A 21,255-nucleotide genomic window follows, 5' to 3' on the forward strand; every position below is an offset into this window, starting at 1 on the left:
TCTGTTTTATTACCTGGGGGTCCCATCCTAACATCTCACTAAGGGTTGAGATGCTAGAGCACGCAAAACAATATAAAAGGACTAAACAATCTCAAAACCTTGTAAAAACAGCTGAGTTATCCTGACAGCCTGTTGGCGGGGGGCGGGCGCGGCTCCTGTAGGTTTTGTACGGTGTCTGGCAAAACAGCTTCGTCTGCAAAACAGCATTGATGCTTAACACTGACTTCTGTTGAACCTCACAGTGCCTGCTGGGCTAGGTAGGTGACAGTCACCAACTCCACGAAGGCCTGAATGAGTCGTTTTCTTGAAATTAGCAGATGCTCATTTGTAAAACCCATCCTCTTAGAAGATAAATTATCTTCTAAGAGGGCGGGAAGGAGCTTGGTACCCATTTCCCCTCAAATACAGGCACTTGGTTCTTACTAGAATCCAAGCAACAAGTTGCCAATGAAATTGCAGAGACGAGTCAGCAAAGGACGCCTCTACATAGGGAGAGACTTTGGTACATTTTTGAGGGGGCAAGTCACCCCGTCCTAAGCCATGCTTGTGCTTAATATGCAGCCCCTGAGCTCCGCCCTGTCGTCCCCTCTTGGCTTCTGAAAAGGCGTAATGGAGTCAATTCCCCAAAGCTAGAGTGTTCGGGCTCTGCGCGTCCATGGCACCCGTCAGGACCCGCACTCGGAGCCAGCCCGGTCCGGGTAGGGCGCGCCAGTGGCCCGGAAGCGGGGTCCCGGTTGGCAGAGAGCGCGGACGCCACCTGGGGGTCATGGGCAGCCGAGAGAGGCTGCGGGGGCGGAGGGGCCTCCAGAGCCGCCTGGGGCAAGGGGAAGACGAAACCGGGCAGCGAGTCCGCCCACGGCTGCCCTCCCGCGAGCCGGGCCACCAGCCCCGCCGGCGCTGACTCAGCAACGCGAGGGAGGGAGTTTTGTCCCTCCACGGACCCCGTTTCTCTCGGACTCAGCCCTCAGCAGCTTCCCCGCCCGTTTTCTCTTTCCGGCGCTCGGCGCGCGAGAGGCAAGTCGGGACTCCTAGGCAGCGATCCACGGAGCCACCCGGGCACTCACCGGAGGACCCCGGGCACTACCGTTCCCCAGCCGGGCAGCGCGGGCGCCATGAACAGCGTAGGTGAGATGCCGCTCTTCCCCGCCGGGGCCCGGCTGCGGGGCAGGGCCGGGGCCGGGGTTGGGGGTATGGAGGAGATGGAGCTCCCTGGGCGGGCTGGAGCGGCCTCGTGGAAGACAGCATCTTGCGGATGGACCACTGCCATGGTCATCTCAGGATGCCCTGATGAAGTAGACAGCCAGGATGTGGGAGTCCCTGACCAGCCCTCTGCAGCCTCTTGTTGGTGTTATCATCCCATTTGGTTTTCCAACAGGACTGAATACGGAGAAGGTATCGGGTCTGCTTCAGAAACTGAATTCCGACCCTCAGTTCGTACTCGCCCAGAATGTTGGGACCACCCACGACCTGCTGGACATCTGTCTGAAGAGGGCCACGGTACAGGGCAGTCAGTATGTGTTCCAGCATGTTGTACCTCAGGAAGGCAAGCCGGTCACCAACCAGAAGTTCTCAGGTGAACTCTTAAAACTTCAGGCACACTTTACTGGACCTCCTGACTGTGTCCCATTTTAAGAATGACTTTAGGGGAGCAGAGGTTTGTATTGAAAGAACTGATAGAAAATTCCTGGAGAACAGGAATAGGTAAAGGCAAGTTCAAGAACATTACTTTGTGACTTGTTTTGGTGCTCTGTTGCTGTATTGTATTTGAGCACTAAAGTGACAAGTGCATGGTCATCTGTTTGAATGTAATTCACCAGACTCTGCTGAAGTTAAGTGATTGCATGCCCATGTCTTGGAGATATATATGTCCTTGGTACAAAACAGACCATGCAAAAAATGTCCATTTCCTAGAGGACGCACCCAAATTGCCTTGAAGGCCATATACAGTGTATAAAATGGAAAAGATACAATGTAGTCACATCAACATGTCATAGAACATTATTTTTAAATGTGTTTCTTGGTTGCAACTTGAGAAAATGTTGGCTCAGTTACCACCAATAGAACAGTTTGTAATACAGAACATACTTCAGGTCTCTCTTACTGGTCAAGAGCTCTTGTTTTCTTATCTATTATCCAGCCCTACTATCAGAAAAACAGCCACAGTGAAAGGAATCTAAATGAGGAGGACGTTCTCACAACAAAATGGTACTAATAAGACATTTTAAAAATATCCTTACCAGAAGATATGTATTGTACCAGAAGATTTGTATTGATTTTAGAGAGAGAGGAAAGGAGAGAGAAACATTGATCAGTTGCCTCCTGTATGTGCCCTGACCAGGAATTAAACCCGCAGCCTTTGGGTGCACAGGACGATGCTCCAACAGAGCTAGCCAGCCAGGGCCCAAAAGGACCTTTATTTAAAAATATTTATTTCTTAGAGAGAGGGGAAGGGAGGGGGAGAAACATTGATTGGCTACCTCTTGCACGCTCTATGACCAGCAACCAAACCCACAATGCAAGTGTGTGCCCTGACCTGGAATCAAACTGGCAACCCTTCACCCTATGGGATGGCACCCAGTGAACTAAGCCACACTGGCCAGGGCTCGAAGGACTTTTTAAAGTCTATCCATTTTAAACCTATTCCCAGTCTATTTTGACAGATAGGAGATCAGTGCTTGCTTAGAGTTAGTCAGAACTCAAACTGTGCATAAAATATAACCATTTAACATGGTTATATTAAAATATAACCATTTAACATGGTTATATTTTATATGTAAATTATACCTCAGTAAAGTTGATTTTTAAATGTTAAGGAAAAATAATGACCTTGCAATAATTAATATTTTGCTGCAGTAGAAAGTGGATAGGGTGGTGTGTACCATCAAGCTGCAAATTATATAGTTAGTAATGTCGCAGTGGCCCTATGTAGTTTAGATTGCAGTAACCTCTTAGGGAAACGTGGGGAAATGGTCATTTGGAAGAGATTAGGTCTTATATATTCTGTAGTGTTACTTTTATTTACAAATGATACAAATAGTACATCAACTATGTAGTTATTTTCATACATTTTTTTAAAGATTTTATTTATTAGAGAGGGGAAGGGAGGTAGAAAGAGAGGGAGAGAAACATCAATGTGTGGTTGCTTCTCGTATGCCCCCCACTGGAGACCTGACCTGCAACCCAGGCATGTGCCCTAACTGGGAATTGAACCAGCGACCCTTTGGTTTGCAGGCCGGCACTCAGTCCACTGAGCCACACCAGCCAGGGCTTCATACAGTTTTTACATTAATAGTTCATACAGATTCCTGCTGGTGGGAAATGATATAGTAGATACGAGAGAGATAGCATAGAGATAAACCCAAGGTAAAGATGGGGTCTGCCAAGTCAATGACTTTCAAAAAACACTGTAGTTACTTATTTTTTTTTCTTGTTATAAAGTTACTGTTGTTCAGTGGAGAATATTTGCAAAATACTGACATGTAAATATTTTTTCTATCAGGTCTTTAGTGTGTGTGTGTGTGAGAGAGAGAGAGAAATATGGGTGGATACCTTAAATATTGTTAGGTGACCTACCTACCTTTTCTACTTACGAATATATTGTGAACATATTTTCATGTCAGTAAAAGTTACGCCCAAATGTAAGTCATTTTATCCCTCTGAATTTTTCTTCCAAAGAGAAGTGATCTATATTTGAGGCCTTATAAAGACTCTCATAATGAGCACTCTCAGTTAATTTATTTTGAAGTAAAATATCATTTGGCAAAGACATTCTGAAATAACCTCAATTCATGCTAGTTTTGGATGCTTATAAAGATCAATTGATTGAATCAATTTTTTAAAAAGCAAAAAATTTGAACACAGTGTATTCCTGGGTATTGCAAATAGGCCTTCTAAAATAGAATCGCTCATGTCAGTGCAGGAAACAGTGACGTTGCAGAGTTTGTGATTGTCCACTTGCAAGGCAGATGAAGAGTGAATGTATAGTCGAGGTGTGGCATAAAATGTTCGGGGACAGCATCGTGCGTGGATTCAGAACATTGCTAGACATCCTTGATGGGAGAAAAATGATGTATTCTGATTGAAAGAGTGGATCTAACCATGGCGAAGGCTCTGACGCCACAGTGCATGTGAAAAATATTTTAATTGTCATTGGGAGAAGGGGGATTGACTTATGTTAGTGTTACCGTATACTGAAGCATATACTGTATGTTCCAGATACAGGGCAGAGTCCTTTTAAAGCTTTACCACGTATTGCCCTCAGATGTTCAGTACCTGTTCAGATTGCTGTCCAGAGTGTATGATAATGCCATTTTCCCAACCCCTTGCCAATATTGAACATTATAAATTAAAAAATAATGTTTCTCCACATAACAGGTATCTTATAATGAACTTAAAAATTTTTTTTTGTCCTGACTGGTGTGGCTTAGCTGGTTGGGTGATGTCCCACAAAGTGAAAGGTTGCCGGTTTGATTCCCAGTCAGGGCACATGCCTGGGTTGCAGGTTTGGTCCCTGGTTGGGGTTCTTACAAGAGGCTATTTCTCTTTTATATTGATGTTTCTGTCCCTTTCTTTCACACTTTCTTCCCCTCTCTCTAAAAAAAAAATACATAAAAATCTTTAAAAAAACATTTTGTTTGGTTACCACATATCTTTATGGTCATTAAATTATGTATGACCTCTGCTCATGTTTCTCTATCAGTATTTCTTTTTACTTTCTTTTCAGTTTTTAAACCAAGCTCTGGCCAGTTTTATTAAAGAAAAATGTTGCATAATTTACTTTCCATGCTTCTAATAGTATCAGAATCACCTAGGTCAGTGATAGCCAGTGTGTATATCCTGTAGTATTTCCCACACATTACGCCCAGTTCAATATTATTGCCACTTTACTGATGGACACCAGTCTTGGCCGATAAGGCACAGTACTCTATCTCAGATTTCTTCAAGGCTGGACAGTTGTTGGCAAGGATGACCAGTTTCGCTTTGCCCTATCTGATCAATTTTAGTCTGCTTGAACCTGCAAAGCATGTACTTTCCACTGTGTATAACAAGTTGGAGCCTCGAGTTGATCGACCCCAGCTACTTTTTTGTCTTTTTTTGTAGCTATTGTCTTCCTGCCTTAGCTGCAGGACAGCCTGCAACCAAGAGCTGCTGTCAAGATGGCCAGGGAGCAAGAAAGCTCTCTTATCAGTAGTATTTCCAATGTGGTTTTCTTTTTTTAAAATTTTTATTTTTAATTTATTGATTTTTAGAGAGAGAGAAACATGGATTTGTTGTTCTGCTTACTCATGCATTCATTGGTTACTTATTGTATGTGCCCCGACCACATTTCGAACCTGCAACCTGGGCATATCAGCACGATGATCTAACCAACTGAGCTACCTGGCCAGGGCCTAATGTGATTTTCTTAGGTGGTTTGTCGTGGATTCTTTATTTGATATGTAAAAAGATTCTTTTTTATATGTTAAGAATGTTACACCTTTGCAGGTATATAGTGCAAATAGTAATTATTACTTTTCTTGTTTTTAAAAAAATATTTCTGCTTTTTCTGATTTAGTCTTAAATTGTTCAAGATCTTGTCAGGGGCTCATTGTTGGGAAATATAGTGTAATCTGTGTGAACACTCATCATAATTTCTTGGTTTGCTATCTTGTTTCAGGGCGATGCTGGATCTTTTCTTCTCTAAATGTTATGAGACTTCCATTCATGAAAAAATTAAATATTGAAGAATTTGAGTTTAGTCAATCATACCTCTTTTTCTGGGACAAGGTATGGGACTGATTGTGAAGGATTTTCTTTGTTTCACTATCAACCTTAAGAGGGACTGTCTCTTCATTTCTTGCGTTTCAAGTTGCATCTTACCTCCATTTTATAGATGTGACACCCTTTGTTCTGATTTCTAGAGTATCAAAAGTTGACTTTTTCAAAGGCAGAACTGCCTTTGGTTGGTAGGTGTCCATGTTTTGCAATGAAACAAGTCTGTCGACTGGCCCTACTGCCTCCTTGTTTCTTTCTTAAGTGATTGAACATTTTTAAGTTTCTTTTTAATAATTTTTTCTTAGCACCTTTATTTAGGTTATTTGGTCTTTCTAGGACCTAATTTTGCTTCTTTGGGTAGTACTTGATTGAAAACAGTAAATAATTTTATTCCCTTTTTTAAATCTTTAAAATGTATGTTTCATGAGTGTCCATTGGATGTTTATTGATTGAAGGCTTTAAATAACAGATTTTATTTCAAAATAAAGCAATGCCTTGTTTTGGATAAACTGTTGGAATGTGTATACACAAGTATAAGAAGAAACTTTAAATATTTTTATGAGGCCAGATACTGATATTTAGTTATCTACTTTAGTTTAAAAATACCTATTATGTGCACATGAAACTAATATAATGTTATGTCAATTATGCCTCAATAAAAAAGATTAAAAAAACCCACTGGAAACTCTTATGTCAATTATATTCCATTAAAAAAAAAAGCAAACCTACTGTATGGGGTATATAGTAATTCCAAGATTGCTGTTCTGTTGATAATGCAAATAAAGGTATTAATTAATTTTATTTAACTTCTCTACTCTAGGTTGAACGCTGTTACTACTTCTTAAATGCTTTTGTGGACACAGCCCAGAAAAAGGAGCCCGAGGACGGAAGGCTGGTGCAGTATTTACTCTCAAATCCTGCAAATGATGGGGGACAATGGGATATGCTTGTCAATATTGTTGGTAAGAGCCTTTCTCTGATGGAATTGAAGCAGAATGATTAAGCAAGGCTCTGTAGTTAGGGATAGACCATGTCTTTGATGGTTAAGCACAGAGCAGAACTGGTCTCCAAAAGGGTATGTAGTTAGCTCTAAGAACTTTAATCCCGCACACTCACCTATAAAGTACCTTTCCTAAATGGGAGGTAAGGAGATAGGTACTATGAAGGGTGGATTGGAGGAGAAAAGGTTGTGTTAGCTAAAACTAATGTTCTATACAAAAAAAACTTTTCTCTTGATGTAATTAAGAAACATTGAAACTTCCAACTGTTTGAAAATGTCCTCATTCTAAAAAGGGTTGTCTTTTGGGAAAACCTCATCACGCTGAGCGCTTTACAAAGTGTGATAGATAAAAAAGAATAGAATTAACTCTATGGTAGATGGATAAATATGGAGGTTAACCTGTTTAATTTTATGAAGCATAAGATTGTTAAGTTTTCCGAGGCCAACAAAATATGGCCTCGTTTTTAAAGCAATAGTTATTTTTGCCAGGATTTTTAATGCTAGAGTGCTAGAGTTTACTTTTACCTTGTTGAACACTAAAATTTATTTTCTTTTAGAAAAATATGGTCTTCTTCCTAAGAAGTGCTTCCCTGAATCTCATACAACAGAGGCGACCAGAAGGATGAATGATATTCTGAATCACAAGGTACAACGTACGGAGCAGGGTGGGATTGAATTTACTGAACTTACCTTAAAACTTCGAACTGATCTTCCAAGGGGATTTCTGAACATTTCAGTGCACATAGTTTGTGTACAAGATAGCTAACCAGTGTCTCACAAAAACAGTGTAGCTGTATATTAACAAAAAAAAATAACTGAGATTAGGGTGTGTTTTTTCTTTTTAAAAAGCTTCCACTTTTATTTCTATTGATTTTAATATTTTCTTCCGAGTACTCAAGAAAGTAAGTCTTATGTTTCGGTAATATGGGGCAGAAGCCTGTCCTGGGGTAATACGATGCCTCTCACTTGGTTCTAGTGGAAATGGGCTGGGACAGCATTATGTACTGGTAAAAAGAAAAACCCAAAAACCTACTTGTGAGATTTCCTTAAAGAGTACACTGACTTCAGAGGCTTCCCCAAACCACATCAGTGCAGTTTATTCATACACTAACGATTTGATGTAGTCACTGAGCCGCTTTTTATTGCTTCATTTATCTTAATAGATCATTCTCTCTTCTTTGCATAACCCAATTCCCAAGGAGGATTATAAATCCTATAGAGATGCTGCTTTGTCAGCCAGACATCTTTTTTGAAAACTGGGAGTTGCCAGAATCGGCTGTCCTGATCTGTGAGGCTAAATTGGATTTGTCATTCTTGGGAGAAAGATGACATTTTAAGATAAACTGTAGATGTGTTTCACCAATTAGAAGTAGGTTACTTTCTACCTAGAAATACTGGGGATTCTTATCCACAGGCTAAAAGATCACTAACAATATAGCATTGGGTTCCATTTTAGTTGAAAGCAAAATCCTCTTTAGCATCGTAGTTAGATTTCAGGCCCACAATTGTTTTGGGCATCTCTAAAATTTGAAAACAACAAAAATGAAAGTTATATGGGGGGGGGGGGGGTTGGCCTAGCCATAGTCATAATGGTTTGGTAGAGAAGTAGACAACCAGGAAAATTCTAAATAAAAATCTGTGAGAGTGATTTAATGGCATAATCATCTTAAGTCTCTTGCTTTTTCTACGGGTCACAAGCATTATGGAATCAGATGTATTTCCCATACCCAGGCACGTACTGTCACAAAGAGTACCCTCTCTTACAGAGCAGGAGCTCTTCATCCAGTCTGTTTCAGGAATAATCCATGGTTTCTTTTTTCTATGGAGAGTGTTTTTAGCTGTATGTTCCAGTAGACTGGTTGGAGAAAAACACATTTGCTTTTATGAACTTTGCCCTGGGTCTTGGCTGAGTTATGCTTCAAAATAGAATGAGCTTTGGTTTGTGTTAGGCTCATTTGCAGTTGAATTTGGTAAATATTGTGGTGCTGAATGACTGACTTTCTGCTGTAGTTGAGAGAATTCTGTATACGCCTGCGGAACCTGGTCCACAGCGGAGCGACCAAAGGAGAAATCTCAGACGTGCAGGATGTCATGATGGAGGAGGTAATAACAATTATTTGGACTTTTTGTGATCTTTCTAGGAGCTTCTAGGAGTCTAGGATTCTCAAGGAGCTCAATCCCTTGGGGGAAAGAAACACATGGATAATTATAAATCCCACAATAGGGATGTGTAAAAAAGATTTGGTGGTCATAGAGGAGAGAGTGATTAATTCAGTCAGCTGAAGGTTTCATGTGGAAGGTATTTGAACCAGTTCTTGAAAGAACAGTAGGAATTTACCAGATGGATAGTAGGGAAGACCATTCTAGACAAAAGGAATAGCGTGAACAAAGGGGGAATTCTCAGAGAGTAGTGTAGCTGAAACATACATTTTCTGAGTGTGATTGGTAGCAAATTAAGCTAGAAGGGCAGAAATGTGAAGGATTGCAGGAGATACTGAGACTTTTGTCTTTATTCTTAGAGATAAAAATAGGAAAGTATTAGTGGTTGTATCAGTTAAAATAACAAATGTATAATAAAATTGATGGTTATATCAGAAAACATTTTGGAAAACCTAAAGTGCATTAGGCAAATTTAAGGTGGTAATATTTATTATAAAAGCAGTTAAGAATATAACTTAATACCATAATCCAGAAGAATATGCGTGAACTTCTGAAACTGCTTTGAGAAAAGAATAAACATTTCCTTTTTTCATCTTGTGGACCCTTAACTAGGAGTTACTCAAATAACAATTTCCTTTTACTGCAGTGGACAACACTCATGTTTTCCTTTGAAGTTTAGAGAGGAAGTACAGTGTGTTTGAAAGCGTGGTCTGGAGTCAGACTGTCTGAGTTCTGGTCTCATTACTAAGCAGCCATGTGACCTGAGTCAGGCACCTTAAGCTCTCAAGTCTCAGTTTATTTAAATGCATAGCCTATGCTTAACACAGTAGCTCTTTCTTAAGTATTTGTTGAATGGGTTAATGTAGAGATTTCATTTTGCCAAATGCATTTAAATTATCTCATACTTAACCCTTTATTTTATTATTTTTAAAATATTTTATTTACTTATTTTTAGAGAGAGGGGAAGGGAAGGAGAAAGAGAGGTAGAGAAACATCAATGTGTGGTTGCCTTTCACGTGCCCCCAACTGCAGACCTGGCCCACAACCCAGGCATGTGCCCTGACTGGGAATTGAACCAGCAACCTTTTGGTTTGCAGGCCCCCACTCAATCCACTGGGCTACACCAACCAGGGCTTAACTCTTTTTAAATGTTCTCGTTTCGGAATGGTATCTCAGTGTAGTAGAAAGAAGTAGTCGGACAGATGTGGGTTTCAATTCTGATTCTGTCACTTAACAGCTCTGTGATCCTGGGTAAGATACTTAGCTTAAGAATTCATTTTGGGACTTAAAATATATTCCTCATTGGATTTTTGTGGGAATCAAATACATATCAAATGTAAGAATGCGAGGCATAGTGTCTGGCACATAGCAGTTGTTCAGTAAATGTTAGTTCTCTTTTTTTTCTGCTTGGAATGATTTCTCTTCCTGAGGCCATATCTCTTGCATAATTTGTTTTCCTTCATGATTATAATGAGATGGTGGGCTTAGTAAAGTTGGGGTTTCTATAAATAGTTATGGTAAAGGACCCAGATAATACTTCTTGCAAATCATAAGCCTCCTGCAGGCTTTTGATGTTTGTTTTAATGATCTTTTAAAGGAGATGTCTTAAGATCTATTCCTGGCCATTAGGGTTGGCTGGTGTGTTTTAATATCTTTCCTCCTTTACTCCTACTTTGGAAAAATAATAAGATATCATCATACCAAATCCTGAGTGTGGCCATTTTTAGGGTTATTTACTTAATGGTTCTGCCTAAACTGTTGACTATGGAATTCTGTACAGTAGATTTTTAAATTTTACAGTCCTCTAAGTGACTTGTCTTCATTGAACCTGACTCTGGTAATGAGAAGTGTGGCTGTGGTTTTAAAGCCACAGATTGGTACCTATGCTATGCCTGGCCTTGTGGGTATAAGTCAAGATGATGACTTATTAACAGCCGCAAAGCTTGGAAAGCTTTGAATGAAAGGGGTTTATGCTTAAGGCCTTCTTTCTGAGGGAAGAGAATTATAGGTTGCTAGATGGGATGACAGACAAGTTAGATCTGTTTTAGAAACCTGTTGTCACCTGTGTTGCAATGTTTTCTCAGTGCATCTATTCTTTCCCTCAACCTCCAGATGCCCTGAGGGTTATTAATGTCCTCTCTACCAAAACTCTGTTAAAAACAAAATGTAAAACAAAGACTAGAAATAATATTTGTCAGTGCCACGAAAAGAGACAAGAAGCCATTATTATTTGCTTAGGAAATTGTGTAGCGGTAGCTCTTAGCTCTTGAAAACATCATATGGTTCTAGACTTGCTCCAGACCTACAAAATTGATTTCCTTGAGAAAAGCCAAGTTATCGATATTTTTATTTTAAAGACTTCTTTGATTAAAAAAATTTTTTTAATATCAAAAATATAAAAAGACATACAGTAAAAAGTCTTTTTCCCACCCTGTTCTCCATCGCACACCTCCCAAATTAGTTTTATTAGTTTGTTATTGTATTACCAGTTAGTTTCCCTTCCAGAGATCTTTTTTTACAATCAAATACAAGTATATATTATTTTCCCCCTCTTTTTGGGGAAATGATATATTAACAGATGTATTATTATATTATTATATACTATTATATATTATCTCTATATATTATTATATACTAGCATCTGTAAGTATATTATTCATATTCTGTACAATGCTGTTTTAGATTTAACAATATATCTCGAAAATCTTTCCATATCGATACATAAAGAACTACATTTAAAAAAATATTTGCATGGTATTCCATTGTCTGGATACACCATAATTAATTTAACTCATTCCTCTTAATGGACATTCTGGTTATTTTCAAACTTACTTAAAAAAAACTGCAGCCCTGGCCGGGTTGCTCAGTTGGTTAGAGCATCGTCCCAACATGCCATGGTTATGGGTTTGATCCCCAGTCGGGACACATGCAAGAATCAACCAATGAGTGCATCAATAAGTGGAACAATGAATTGATGTTTCTGTCTCTCCCCTGTCTCCTATCTCTCTAAAATCAATCAATTTTTTTTAAAAAGGAAAAATTAAAAAGCTTGTCCACTCATCATTTTTCATATGTATGTGTATACCTATAGGTTATATCTCTATCAGTAGAAGTTTTTATTGAATGTATTGGGGTTACGTTGGCTAATAAAATTATACAGGTTTCAAGTGTACAGTTTTTTTAAGATTTTATTTATTTATTTTTAGAGAGGGAAGGGAGGGAGATAGAGAGAGAGAGAGAGAAACATCAATGTACGGTTGCCGGGGGTTCTGGCCTGCAACCCAGGAATATACCCTAGCTGGGAATCGAACCTGGGACACTTTGATTCCCAGCCCGCGCTCAATCTACTGAGCTACGCCAGCCAGGGCTCAAGTGAAGTGTACAGTTCTGTAGCACATCATCTGTATACTGTATTGTGTATTCACCACTCCAAGTTTAGTCTCCTGTCATCATTTATCCCCTTGTTAGTCTCATCTCTGTGGGCTAGGTTTGGCCTAGCCAAAAGTTTGTCCCTCCTCCCTAAAGCATTATATTTTTCAGACCCTGCTATGCTACTTTGCTTTGGAGAGCAGGCACCTTCAGATTGGTGTGGCCTAACGCATTGGTGGCTTAACCTCTTTGAATTTCCTCTGGTTTCATCTGGCTTTGTAATGCTGCTGCTCTCAGGAGACTGTAGCCCCACAGCTAATAATTAGTAAAATGAGGTATATACAGCCAGCTCAAAGATGATCATTTTCTGCAAGAAAAAAAAGTCTTATATCTATCTTTCACATTGGAAGAGAGCTAAAAAGGACCTTTTCGTCATTTTCAGCTATGAAATAGCAAAGAACCTACAGTCATTTGTGGGGGAAAAAAAAGCACTGGGGAACAGTGATGACATGGTCCTTTCTCTCAGGGACTCTACAACATGCAAGTAAATAAGCAAGAAACCATCTGTGACATATGTTTTGAAAACCATAAAATAGTGTGATTGATGGGGTGATCAAGAAAGGCCTTTCTGAGATCAAGTATAAACTGAGACATGAGTAACAAGAAGGACCCTGCTACGTAAAGGTCTGGCCCCAGCGCACCAGAGGGGACAGTAAGTACAAAAGTCTGAGAGAAAGCCTGGTATTTTTGAGGAGTAGAAAGGAGGCAGTGTGACTTGAGCTTGGAAGGAAGGCAGGAGTGGCCGACATAGATCTTGTAGAGGAAATGAGAAGCAGCTCATATAGGGCCTGCAGGCTGTGAGAAAGTTTGTGTTTTATACCAAGTTGGGTAACCACTGAAAGGGGGTTTAAGCTGAAGAGTGATGTGGCTTAATTTTTGTTTTTAAAAAATGCCCTCTGGGTGGTTTGAGAATGGATTGTAAAGCAACAGGAGAGGAAGTGGAGAAACCAGTTAGGAGGCTGTTGTGATTGTATAGATGAGAGATTATCGTGGTTTGCATCAGATTTGTGCAGAGAACAAGAAAAAGGAAAGAATTGGTGATGTCGCAGGGTCTTAAAGTGGGGGGCCTGCAGATGTGAGAGATGGCCTTTTGGCTGTTGGGGCAGTATGAGGGAACTTGGGTGTGGAAAGGGGTATGTGAGTGAGAGAAATAGTCATTGAAGAAGCAAAGTGTCGGAGGAGGGAAGGAAGAGATGTGGACTAAAGTAGGGCTTTCAGACTTAAATGTGTGCGTGCATCCCCTGGAGGTCCTGTTAACATGCAGATTTAGTCGTTCTGGGGTGTGGCAGCAGTGGTGCATTTCTCACTATTTCTGTGATTCGAACACCACTCTGCAGTAGCCTCAAGGTCATCGTTTGACTGTCAGCATCTCTGTGCAGCTCCCTACGTGAGCTCATTTTCTATAATACGACAGAGGGGCACATGCTTCTTTACTGTGCCTTTTCATGTGTTTTTCGTGCCTGAAAATATATTTAATGCTTTCAGAAAGTATCCCTGCCTGCTTTTGCAGGCACAGGTTTATTTTATTTTATTTTTGTCTGTTTTTGAACAGATCCTTGCCTTTCTTTCATTCTCCACCAGAAAGCAGCAGAGAGTTTTCTTCCCTTCTTTCCCCATTCTCTCCACGGGTCTGTGGTCACCAAGGTCCCTACTCCCTCCCTCTTCTAACTAGCTCATTGCCATCAGCATGGAACTTTTTAGTCAAAGTTCACTGTTTTCTGTGACCACTCTTGTATACTTGTGGCCATTCTGTTTTGTGATCAATAGATCATTTTACTTTTGAGCCTAATTTCTCCATCAATAAAATTGAAAAGTTGGGGTAGATGATTTCTTCAGGACACTGTAGCTTTGCATTTTTGTAATAGAAGTAACTAGTATATCACCACTGCTTTAGACCTTACTGTACACGCTCAGTAACCTAGTATTGTGTCTGCCCGTGGCTGGCTTTAAACCCTCACCCTTCTAAGTATTTATGACTGCTTGTCAGCTATTCCATCCTGCCGTTCTCCTCTCACTTGCTGTCTGTCTGCTAGGTAGCCATGGGTGTGGAAATTGATTCAGTCCCACATGCTTGAAATTGGGAACTACAGATTCTTTCCCCGTGTCCCACGTCTCAGGAGCTAGGTGTCCTTTTCCTTTTTTTCATTCCCTTTCCTGATTCTGTTACTCACCAACATTCAGTTCTGTATAATGACTCGTTGTGTTCAGTGTCTGGTGTCATTTTTTGTTCTGAATGCCAAGGGCATCTCTGTGAGAAGCAGGTGACACTCCCGAGTTGCCCACCAGAGAGCAGACTTGGTTATGCAAAGCTCACTGCCAATTTTGTACCTTTGGGAACAGGGAATGTTATTTCAGAACAGCATGGTCTCTTATCAAGAAAATATAGTATCAGGGACCTTGGAGACTATACTTTGGAGATTTTTTTAGTAGAGCTTGTTTAATTATCATTAATTGGCTTGGAGCCAAATATCCTTCCAAAGACTTACAGCCTGACACGAACATGAATGATTATGGATGTAAAACAATGCAACATGTCTCAAATCACAGGTTTACTAAAATTCATGAGGAAGAGATGTAATCTTTATCCTCATTTATTCCTTATATGTACCCTTGGTAAAAATTCACATTTGTAAAACATATGCAATAGGGTATAAGTATTTGTCCTGCAAAAGGATTCACTATAGAATTCCTTTAGATAGCCAAACATACAGATTTCCTCTACTGCATTCTGGGAGAGGAGGAGGCAGTGATCTAACACTTTACGTAGGGAATCAAGTGTGCACTAAGGTACTATGCAAATTACAGCCTAAGACATTCATGTTTATATTTAGAATGTGTTTAAAAGTAAACAGAAATTCACTTTGGTGTCTTAATCTTCACTGGGCTTGGGCCTAGCCTCTTCCTTTTTTGGTCAGGGCCTGGCTGAGGTGGGAAAACCACCCTTGGATGATGGATAATTGATCCATATCCCACAGATATATGTTTGTACACATGTGACAATAATTACTAGTTGAAAATATGTATCATTTAAATCTATAAAACTTCCTCATCTCACTCTGGCCAGGTAGCTCAGTTGGTTGGAGCATTGTCCCACACACCAAAAAGTTTGTGGGTTCGATCCCCCAGGTCAGGACACGAGCCTAGGTTGCAGGTTTAGTCCCTTGTCAGGGCACCTGCGGGAGACAGCTGATCGATGTTTCTCTCTCTCCCTTACTCTCGCTCTAAAAATCAATAAACATGTCCTCAGGTGTGGATTGAAAAAAACAAAAAACTTTCCTCATCCCATTGTCATTGTCTTGACCATAGTTACCAATGGCAATGTCCTCGTGAGGAAGTTGCCATTTGTGGCCTTGGCGCTGTGCAGATACAAAATGACTCTCTGGTGCAGGTGAATCCCAGAGCTCACTGGTACGTGGCTAGAGCAGCCCAGTTACAGCTGCTAATGTGATGCCCTGCCTCTTCTTTTTTGTGCTAGAAACCATCCTGACAATGATATATCACTAAGAGAGAGATGGTTTAAGGTGGTTCGGGCTCATAAAACACACAGTAAATCCTAGAAAAGGAAGATTCTGTCTTGGAAACCAGGATATAACAAGTAAATGGCAAGTATAACTTCTGTAAGTTAATCTGCCTTTGTTAAAAGACCGTAGAATCAGGTTCTGTCTTCCATAATAACACATGAATGATGAGTCCCTTTATCCTTATAGTTCTAACGTCATAGGTAGGCCTTCCCTTTTGCCTGCTTTTAGGTACCTTTGTGATTTGGTTCAGGTCATCCTGCCCTCATTGAGATCACAGAGATAGAAATAGCCCGTAGAATTAGGAGGACATTATTTAGAAGATGAAACACTTCCACTGCTCCAAGAATGACTACAACATGCATAGGATTGGTTACCCTAACCTTATCTGTATTTGGTACACCTCTTCTTGAAATTTAGAAAGACATTGTTGGGCAATCACTTCATCCAGTCCAGAATTTGCCATTGTATAAGATTCTAATGTATGAAATGAGAAAAATCAATGTATTTTGAGAGCCACTGTTCTTTCCTTAACTAGAGGAAAAAGGAGGGAAATGACCTTAATTATAAATGGAATCGATAAGTGATTATTTGCTGTAATTGGCTTGTGGCAGGTGTGACTCCATGGTCTATCAGTCAGAAATGGACTGGAGCCTCACTGGTGTGGCTCGGCTGGGTGTTGTCCTACAAAGAGAAAGGTTGCTGGTTCAACTCCTGGTCAGGGCACATGCCTGGGTTGTGGGTTCAGTCCCCAGTTGGGGTATGTATGAGAGGCAACTGATCGATGTTTCTTTTGCACATCGATGTTTCTCTCCCTTTTCTCCCCCCTTCCCTCTCTCTAAAAATAAATATGTAAAATCTTAACAAAAAATGAAAGAAAGAAATGGACTGAAGCTGGCATGTTTGACTTCACCAAGTTCTGGACGGTGGAGTTGAGGGAAGCATCGCCTGTATGTCTAAGGCCTCGCCATCAGAATGGTTTTGAAGAGAGCAGAGCCCAGTCTGACTCCTGAATTCAAATTTCACACCAGTCACTGGAGAACTTTTTTTAATATATTTTTTAAAGAAAATATTTATTTATTTTTAGAGAGGGAAGGGAGGGAGAAAGAGAGAGAGAAACATCAATGTGCGGTTGCTGGGGGTCATGGCCTGCAATCCAGGCATGTGCCCTGACTGGGAATCGATCCTGTGATGCTTTGGTTCGCAGCCCGTGTTCAATCCACTGAGCTATGCCAGCCAGGGCAGAGAACTTTTGATTTAAGGAAATAATTTTTAATGTGGTTCTTACGGGGTTCATTGGGGTGTGTCTAAGACCCAGATCTTGTTCCTAATAGATTAAGTGCAGAAAGGGAGACATTAGAGAAACATAAATGGCACTGTGGAGCTAAATGTTAAATTCTTATGCCAAAAGTATTCAGAAGGGGGAACAGTCAGTATGAGCTTGAATAATTATCAAAAACTTTCCGGAGGAGAGGCATCTTGCACTGAGCTTGAAAGCATGGGACGAGGATTGGGATCTGAGGAACACAGAAGACAGGGTTGTGAAGGCGACAGTGAGCTGAGGGCAGCGAGCAGACATAGTAAGGAGGGACACGGACAGACCTGACGAGTTCAGAGTCCATCACGGGAAGTAAGGTTGGGTGAGGTTTCTAAGAGCCTTTAAAATCTGACCATGCTTATCAGGGAAATGCAAATTAGAACCACATGGAACCATTACCTACCCACCAAAAAAGTGAAATTACAGTGCCAGGTATTGGCAAGAATGCAGAACACCTGAAACTCTCTTACTTTGCTGGTGAGCACGTAAATTCCTTCAACCTCCTTGAAAACTGTTTGGTTAGAAATGTCAGCAGCATTATTCATAACAACTCCAAACTGAAAACAATTCACGTGTCCATCAGTAGGAGAGTAGCAAAATTGTACTATGTTTACACAATAGGATAATACACAGCAATAAAGAACAAATCACTGACACAGCACCATGAGTGAACCTCACAGCATTATGTCAACAAAGGAAGCTACATACAAGAGAGAGTGTGCTGTATGATTCCATTTATACAAGGTGAAAGAACAGGCAAAACTGATCAATGTTTATAAAAGAATGATGTTACCTTGAGGGAGGTTTGGGTTATTAACTGCAGAGGGGCCAGGGAACCTATGGAGGTCTGTAGCTGTTCTAGATAGATACTGATCCCAGTGGTGGTTACGTGGGTGTATATGTATGTGAAAATTGAATTGAGCTGTATACTTAGGGTTATATGTACTTTACATATGTACTGAATGTAAGTTATGCCTATGTAAAAAGTAAAAAAAAAGATTAAAAAAATAAATCAGGTCATAAGAGTTTGGATTTGTTGTGGGAAGTAATAGGGAAGCATTAACGACTCTTCAACAGGAAAGCAACTTAAAGAAAGTGGTGCTTCTAAAATTAGCCCCGGCTGGTGTGGCTCAGTGGATTGAATGCCTGCCTGCGAACCCAAAGGTCTCTGGCTCAATTCCCTGGCAGGGCACATGCCTGGGTAGCAAGCCAGGTCCCCAGTGTGGGTGTGTGCGAGAGGCAGCTGGTCAATGTTTCTCTCCCTTTCTTTCTCCCTCCCTTCCCCTGTCTCTAAAAATAAATAAATGAATTAAAAAATTACCCCGTAGTGAGGTGGAGAATGGAACAATGTTCAGATCAGCTATGATACTTAGGTCAGATATAGTGCCAGATACTATAAAAGACACAAATACCCAAAATTCTTCATTTCTCTTAAGTCTTGATTTCCTTTGAAAAAAAAGAAAAAAGGAGGGGAAATTATACCTTAAAAGAACGTTATGAGAATGAGGTGAACCTAGCCAGATTTATAGTACCTACCACAAACTAGGCACACATAATAAGTATCAGATTCATTTCTCTGGAATGTAATGGCGTGTACAGATGTGTAGCACAGATAACGCAGGGGCTGAGTGAGGTGAGGGGGTCACGGTGGCAAGGGGTGGAGAGAGAAGGGGCAGATCATAATGTTATTTTTTTAAAGATCTAGCAAATTTGATATAGAGGAAGTACTTTCTATATTCTAACTGTATATAGGGTATATCTATTTCTATTTTTGTCTTTTTATAAGATAAAACTAATATAAAAGGACACCCTTGGATTGTTACGATGCTAACTTGAAGGTGCTGTAACATCATCAGAAAATACGTTATGGTCTCACAACCTGAAAAATGGTACCTTACTGCTTACTAAAAGTTAATTCCTATTCTAATAATACTTTTAACAGACATTGTCATCTAACTGAAACGTTAATGACATTTCTCTTAGTGGAGACCCTGTCACAATTAAAGCAAAGCGTAGAATAAAGGGGAGGAAATCCATTTATAAAATATATGCCGTCTATTTCAAATATCATATGTTGATATTTGAAATGTCATCAGCAGAGTAGCAACCCAGGTCTTGTGTATCAGGGCTAAGCTGCTTTTTGGCCAAGGAAGTTGAATTTGCAAGGCAAATACTGAGTACTGAATATCAGTATTTCAGAATTATATTGTTCAGATTATTTATTTAAGAGTTCAGAAGTTGACTGATATTAAGTTCTGGACATCAGCCTTCCAATTTTGGAAAAATATTAGATTTCCTGTGAAATTTCTGGCTTGAATTTAGCTAGATGTCTTGTTTCCCAAGTTTGAGGAAAACGAAAAGGTAAGTAACACTTTCCCCCAGCCATCACTTACCTGTCTTCTTTCTTCCAGATATTCCGAGTGGTGTGTATCTGTTTGGGTAACCCACCGGAGACGTTCACCTGGGAGTATCGAGACAAAGATAAAAATTATCACAAGATTGGCCCCATAACTCCCTTGGAGTTTTACCGGGACCACGTCAAGCCTCTCTTCAATATGGAGGATAAGGTTGGAGTCTGGCCTTGGCAGCCCCTGGCTGGTTACTTTCATGTGCCCTTTGACTGCAGGGAAGGGTGTAAGATGCCTGGGTTGACATGTGTGATCATCAGACTAGAATCGAAACAGACTTCCCCTCCCCCCTTCCTCTGAGGTATTTTGTAGACCTAATAATAAAGCACAGGGTCCCCAGTGCTTCTCCGCAGAGACTTTGCTTACCATAGGCTAGCAGTCAGTTTAATTCCCACATGCTCCTCTGATTTTGAGCTCAGAATGATTCCCAGGTGCAAAGACAATAAAAACATACTGGGTGTTTCTCACTGTGGTTTCAGAGTACCTCTGAAATGCACCCTCCATCCCTGCCCCCACCCTGGGGACTCTCGAGGAAGGGAGCCGTGTCCCATCCTAGTTTTTCCTGCTCTCCGGTCTTCTTCACTGCCTGGCAAGATGACCAGAGGCCCCCCCTCCTTTATTGTCGTTTTGACTCTTTTTTCAGCAAATGGCTCTGTTTCATGCTTGGAATCCCATCTCAGTTGAGGTATTGCTGGGTGTTGAGCCCACGTTACAACTTGAGAGCAGGGCTCTTGTAGTGATGGGATCTCTATCTTGCCTTACTCAGTGCATGCAGTTCTTCAGAATTACTTTTGCGGGTAATTCTTGCCAGTTGGAAAGATGCAGCACCCAAATGTGTCCAACACACTAATCGGAATGTGCAAGGATCTCTGCCACTGACATTGCCACCTTTTTTTTCTTCGTTATTTAGCAATGTGTTTGTAATGCTTATTCTTGTAGGCAGAGGGCTTTGATGAGCTTTGATGCAGACATATGAACTTAGAGGGGAGGTATGTGTCTTGCTTGGCATTCCTGGTTTTATGTCCCAATCAACATGTTCTTGACCTCAATAGATTTGTTTCGTGAATGACCCTCGGCCCCAGCACAAGTACAACAAACTCTACACGGTGGAATACCTAGGCAATATGGTTGGAGGGAGAAAAACTCTCTATAACAACCAACCCGTTGACTTCTTGAAGAAGATGGTGGCTGCCTCCATCAAAGATGGAGAGGTTGGTAATGTTTCTGTGTCTTCTGTGTTGGGGGTAAAGCCTCTTCTTCCACTTCTTTGGTGTAAGAGGAAGATAGGATTTATGTTGACTTTCTTCCTCTTTCCTCTATTTCTAGGCTGTATGGTTTGGCTGTGATATTGGAAAACACTTCAACGGCAAGCTGGGCCTCAGTGACATGAATGTGTGAGTGCAAGAAATTGAAAATAGAAAGTCATTTGTGGGTTGTTGCTGTGGGAATGCACTCTTGGTATGAAATGACTTGGCCAAGGTTCACCCAAAGAGTAAGGCTGGCCTGAGGGTGGGTTTTTTTCTTTTTATCTTGTAGAGTTTAAAGACTCTAAACAAAAACTTCACATACTTACATGCTCCAACTTGGCAAATCAAGATCATACTGTATGTCTGCATTGAACTGTTGGATGTTCCTAAAAAGCCATCCTGTATGAGAAAGGCACCTTTA

At 40.6% G+C, this 21,255-nt stretch overlaps 1 protein-coding gene across 2 annotated transcripts in view; it reads left to right on the top strand.

Annotated features, from left to right (window-relative positions):
• Window positions 1-924: 924 nt before the first annotated feature.
• BLMH (bleomycin hydrolase) overlaps window positions 925-21,255 on the top strand; it is a 39,950-nt gene continuing 19,619 nt past the window's right edge. Inside the window, exons 1-9 of one of the 2 annotated variants that reach the window (XM_036033304.1) lie at window positions 925-1,125; window positions 1,373-1,573; window positions 5,657-5,766; window positions 6,575-6,716; window positions 7,312-7,400; window positions 8,765-8,857; window positions 19,591-19,746; window positions 20,640-20,798; window positions 20,914-20,981. In XM_036033304.1, coding sequence (XP_035889197.1) covers window positions 1,113-1,125; window positions 1,373-1,573; window positions 5,657-5,766; window positions 6,575-6,716; window positions 7,312-7,400; window positions 8,765-8,857; window positions 19,591-19,746; window positions 20,640-20,798; window positions 20,914-20,981 — 1,031 coding nt within the window. In that variant the 5' untranslated portion in view covers window positions 925-1,112. The remainder of the gene's footprint in view (window positions 1,126-1,372; window positions 1,574-5,656; window positions 5,767-6,574; window positions 6,717-7,311; window positions 7,401-8,764; window positions 8,858-19,590; window positions 19,747-20,639; window positions 20,799-20,913; window positions 20,982-21,255) is intronic. The other variant, XM_028520505.2, reaches the window with a different exon arrangement.

Source organism: Phyllostomus discolor, chromosome 8 (assembly GCF_004126475.2).
Source record: "Phyllostomus discolor isolate MPI-MPIP mPhyDis1 chromosome 8, mPhyDis1.pri.v3, whole genome shotgun sequence".
Lineage (NCBI taxonomy): Eukaryota > Metazoa > Chordata > Mammalia > Chiroptera > Phyllostomidae > Phyllostomus > Phyllostomus discolor.